The sequence below is a fragment of the Acanthamoeba castellanii genome (assembly GCF_000313135.1).
Source record: "Acanthamoeba castellanii str. Neff unplaced genomic scaffold scf7180000084579, whole genome shotgun sequence".
NCBI classification, from domain to species: domain Eukaryota; phylum Discosea; order Longamoebia; family Acanthamoebidae; genus Acanthamoeba; species Acanthamoeba castellanii.
Genome location: NW_004457330.1, coordinates 46,415 through 50,906, shown reverse-complemented (window position 1 = coordinate 50,906; position 4,492 = coordinate 46,415). Strand labels below are relative to the sequence as shown.

Below are 4,492 nucleotides of genomic sequence, written 5' to 3'. Positions count from 1 at the left end.
CACGCACACGCACACGCACGCGCACACGCACACGCACACGCACACGCACGACATGACGTGTTGACAGGAGAAATGGTGATGCAGGAGACTCGATCACGAGAACGTCATCAAGCTAAAGGGCGTGAGCGAACATCAAGACGGGAGGAATTGGCTTTTCTTCACGGAGCTGGCTGAGCATAGAAGCCTGGGCCACTACATACGAAAGCATGCCAATAGACTCACCGCCACCGACAAAGTAAAGCTCGCGCTCGGCGTGGCTCTGGGCCTGAGCTACCTCCACTCCCGAAACCCGCCCTTCGCATGCGGTGCTACTCTCCCCCCCTCACGCCTTGCGCGAACGCACACTCATTCGCACCCACGCGCACTCGCACGCACACAGACCTGAGGCTGCGCCGAGTGGTGGTGATGAGCGACAACACCCCAAAGCTGACCAAATTCACGGCCTTGACGCCCGGCCAAGAAGCGGAGATGAGGATGAAGGAGGACGTCTTCATATTCGGCAAGCTGCTGTGGGAACTCCTCACGGAGCGTCTGCCCTACGCTGACCCTCGCGACACGCTCGAGTGGTGGGCCGCCAGTGAGCGCAACCGGCCATCGCTCGATGATAAGCGCATAACGAGGCTGCGGCGCGGGGAGAAGCTGCAGGATCTCATCGGCCAATGCTGGCGCCAGGAGGCCAGCACACGACCTTCGGCGGACGACCTCGTCAAGGAGCTAGCGGCCATTCTCGCGCCATCGGCCGCGGAGAAGCTCCTCACAGGTACGTCTTCCCTTCTTCTCCCACCCCCTTACGAGTAGCTGATGATCCTCTCTCATTACCACCTAGATCTACCCGCCAAAGCTAAGGTGGTAGGTGTGCTTGCGTTGGTCACCTTCATCATGGCCAAGCTGGTGTCTGGAGGGTACATTACACTGTCATCCGTGGCGCAAGGTACGTCTCCTCATCCTTGCACACCAACCTCTTGCAGCCACTCCAGATGGTCTTACTATGACTGTTTGCCTGTGACACAGTCATCTGCCTCGCGGCACCTGGCTTTTGCGCAGTGGTGTTTGTTCTGCTGGTTGCCGGTTGCGTCTTTCTCCCCATCGTTTTGTTGTTAGGCATGGTCAAGCTGTGCAGGAGGCGGTAAAGCACACAAATACACTTAGTGTTTCGTCTCTCCACGCAAAACAACCTAGGTTCCACCAAGGTTTAACGTTAACCACGATGTTCATCATCACCTTCGCTTCTTCGGTTGGTGTAGAGTTTGGCAAGAATGCAATTTCATTCGGTTGCTTTGCGCTCGTCTGACCCTTCCAGGATGGATGACTCATCGGGCAGGGAGGCCAGCTCGGCCTGAGCCTCGGGGTACCCCTTCGACGCAGCCGCGCTCAGCCACCTGCGCGCCAGGGCGATGTCCTGCGGCACGCCAGCCCGGCCAGCCTTGTACAAGCAGCCCAGCTCGTACTGCGCGCCGATGTGACCCTGAAGGGCGGCCTTGCTCCACCAGGCCACGGCCTCCTCGTAGCTCTGTGCCACGCCCACGCCGTCGTGGCACATGCAGCCCAGGTGGAACTGAGCGAGCGCCAGACCCTGGCGAGCGGATTGGAGGTACCAGGTCGCGGCTTCGCTGTTGTTCTGAGCCACGCCGCGGCCCTGGCGGCATAGCCCAGCGAGATTGTACTGGGCCGAGCTGTGGCCTTGGATGGCGGCCCTGCGGTACCAGGCCGCGGCCTCGACGTCGCTCGGGCGCTCGACGCCGCGGCCCTTCTCGTACATGTAGCCCAAGTGGCTCTGCGCGTTGAACTCGCCCTGGTGGGCAGCCTTGCGCCACCAGGCCACGGCCAGTTCGTCGCTCTGCGCCACGCTGCGACCTTCCTTGTACATGAGGCCGAGGCTGAACTGAGCCTCGCGATGCCCCTGGCTGGCGGCCTTCTCGGTGAGCTGGGCGGCTGTAGTGACGACTCCAACGCTTTCGTACAGGCGGCCCAGGTGGTACTGGGCTTGCTTGTTGCCCTGCCGAACGGCCTTGGCCCACCACGTCAGCACTTCGTCCGCGTTCCGCTCCACGCCGAAGCCGCCCGCGTACATCTTGCCCAGGAGGAACTGCGCGCCGGCATGGCCCTGGCGGGCGGCCTTGTCGGCCCAGCCAGCTGCATTCTCTGCGCTCTGGGCCACGTCGTGGTTCCCCTTCATGTACGCCTTGGCCAGACGGTACTGTGCGACAGCATCGCCCTCCGTGGCCCGCTTCGTCAGGCGTTCGAGATTCCACGCATCGAGCGCCTTCATGTCGATCGGAATGGGCTCCGCCGGGCTCTCCAAGATTGTCTGGCCTCTCCACTCACCGACGGCTCGCCACGGCCCTTGGATGGGAGGGAGCGCTGCCGCCTCCTGCGCCGCCTCTGCCTCCACCTTGTCGATTACACTGCATGAAGGGAGTGTGGCGCTTAAGGCCCCGTCCTGACGCTCAGAAAACGATCACCCAGTGGAGGTGCAGAGTCAGAGGAGGGCGTACGCTTCAGTGCGCAGTTTTTCGTTCAGTGCGTCGACAGGGTCCTCCTCTTCCTTGTTCTCTTCCTGCCTCTGCTTGCCCCCCTCTGGTTGATCGCTGGACTGCGACTGCTCCATCTCCGATTTCTGTAGAAGAACTGGTGTAAGCCTCTCGACAGAGCAAAAAGACAGAGGCGAAGGGGAGAAAGAGGGGGGGGGGTACTATACAGCGAGTGTGTTATTTGTCTTCGGGGGAAGGCCGCAACTAAAAGTCAGTACAACAGGTATTTGCGTCGACTCGGTTAGATTCCACGGCAGCTGCGTGGCATTCCTGGCAGCAAAATAATTCGTCGAAAAATCACAGTTTCACCTTAGTAGATAGTAATTTCTGAAACACGATGAAAGTATTGAAAGATGGAAGACGAAGCAGAGGTGCTCGACCTGCCCGACGAGGTGTGGGTTGCCGTGTTCGGGTTGCTGGAGCCCATCCACACGGCCGCGGTCACCCTCACCTGCCGTCGGTGGCGCGCCGTGTTCCACTCCGACCCGCCCCTGTGGCGCGCCTTCCACGACCAACTGCTGGGCGGCCCCCTCGTGCCCGCCCTGCTCACCGCCCCCGCCCTGCCCCTCAACTACCCCGTCCACTTCACAGACTCCGATGCCACGTCAGCATTTGGCAGTGCCGCCTTCCAGACGGGCATGGGCAGGTACCGAGTGGTCGGCAGGCCCTTCGAACGTGACCGGCTGAGCCGCAGGCTGCGGCAAGTCGAGCGCGAGGCCTGGTTCGGCGCCGACGAGTGGCGCGCGGCCTTGGAGTGGAAGGTGCGGCGCGTGCGCAAGTGGGGCGTGTCACCCGAGGGCCGGCTCGAGTGGGCCGCGCGGCTTGGGTGCACGCGGCTCGTGGCCACCCTCCTCCGGCGCTACTGGCGCGAGCTGTCGATCACCGCCCGCGCCTCGACGGCCGTCACCAAGGCCCTCCGCGCTGCCGCCTGCGCCAATGACGTTGAGAGCGTTGAGGTGCGTGTGTTGTGTACCGTGTGTTGTGCGTGTCGTGTGTCGTGTGTTGCTCATCACAACATCACAGGTGCTCATTCAGAGAGGCGCACTCACGAGTGGGCAGCCGACAAGAACAAGTTTGGGTCGCGGACTTGAAGAGGCACTGATGGGCTATGCGCCGATGCTGGAGGCCGCGCGCTGGGGCAACCACGAGCTCATTCAGCTCCTCCACGACCACAGCCTAACCGGCAACTCCAAATCAGAGGCCTTTCCGGCGCTCCTTGTTGCGAGTTCGGTATTACTGGTCGACACTCCCTGTTGCGTTTGAGCCTAGTCTAACACACACACCACATACACAACCAGCTGGGACATACAAAGGTGGTAGCGCAGCTGGTAAAGCTCTACAGCCTCAGCAGCTCCACACTCGGATTCGGATTCGGCATCCGCCCGGCCTTAACTCCTCAACAGTTCGTTGTGATGCCCGACGTGGAGGCGCGAAGCGCGGTATGCCGCGCTGCGCGTGGTGGGCATCTGCCCGTGGTGCAGCTCTTTGGCCCCGAATTCCACAAGACGCTGGCTCCCGGGTACGATACGATCAACGACAACACACACGACACGACACGACCATGCGACACGACACGAGCTCAAGACCAGTTGGCGCACACAGGGAGTTATGCAACGCGCTGTGGTCGGCTGCGAAGGAGGGGCACAACGAGGTGATCGAGTACCTGCTCGACTGCGGGGCCGAGGTGACGTCCCCCTCGCCCATAGAGGCCTACGCGCGGCTGCCCAGCACGGCCCTGCGACCGGCCACCCTGATGAGGCTCATCACTGGTGCGACGCCACGACCACCTTGCCTGTCTTCTCTTTTTTCGCTCATGGTGTGCCGTGTGACGTGTGACGTGTGCCGTGTGCCGTGTGTGTTGGTGCGTGTGGCGTGTGCGATGGGAACAGCCGTGCCTGACCCTAATGGCGGGTTGTTGGCGGAAATGCCTATTCTGGTGTGGGAGATCTACACGGCGCCTG

At 61.9% G+C, this 4,492-nt stretch overlaps 3 protein-coding genes across 3 annotated transcripts in view; 2 read left to right on the top strand and 1 right to left on the bottom strand.

Moving 5' to 3' along the window:
- ACA1_332830 (protein kinase domain containing protein) overlaps positions 1-1,130 on the top strand; it is a gene marked incomplete at both ends in the record, with an annotated part of 4,836 nt that extends 3,706 nt beyond the window's left edge. Inside the window, 4 exons of the mRNA XM_004335664.1 lie at positions 85-305; positions 380-760; positions 842-931; positions 1,102-1,130. Coding sequence (XP_004335712.1) covers positions 85-305; positions 380-760; positions 842-931; positions 1,102-1,130 — 721 coding nt within the window. The remainder of the gene's footprint in view (positions 1-84; positions 306-379; positions 761-841; positions 932-1,101) is intronic.
- Positions 1,131-1,264: 134 nt separating this feature from the next.
- On the bottom strand, positions 1,265-2,608 carry ACA1_332820 (Sel1 repeatcontaining protein; the record flags this gene model as incomplete). The annotated part of the gene is made up of 2 exons (XM_004335663.1): positions 1,265-2,405; positions 2,496-2,608. The coding sequence occupies 2 exons, from the start codon at positions 2,606-2,608 to the stop codon at positions 1,265-1,267; spliced, it is 1,254 nt and encodes a 417-aa protein (XP_004335711.1).
- Positions 2,609-2,884: 276 nt separating this feature from the next.
- The window catches only part of ACA1_332710 (Fbox domain containing protein), a gene marked incomplete at both ends in the record, with an annotated part of 2,180 nt that continues 572 nt past the window's right edge, over positions 2,885-4,492 (top strand). The window contains 6 exons of the mRNA XM_004335662.1: positions 2,885-3,135; positions 3,178-3,487; positions 3,591-3,761; positions 3,857-3,970; positions 4,013-4,050; positions 4,134-4,300. Of these exons, the coding sequence (XP_004335710.1) occupies positions 2,885-3,135; positions 3,178-3,487; positions 3,591-3,761; positions 3,857-3,970; positions 4,013-4,050; positions 4,134-4,300 (1,051 nt within the window). The remainder of the gene's footprint in view (positions 3,136-3,177; positions 3,488-3,590; positions 3,762-3,856; positions 3,971-4,012; positions 4,051-4,133; positions 4,301-4,492) is intronic.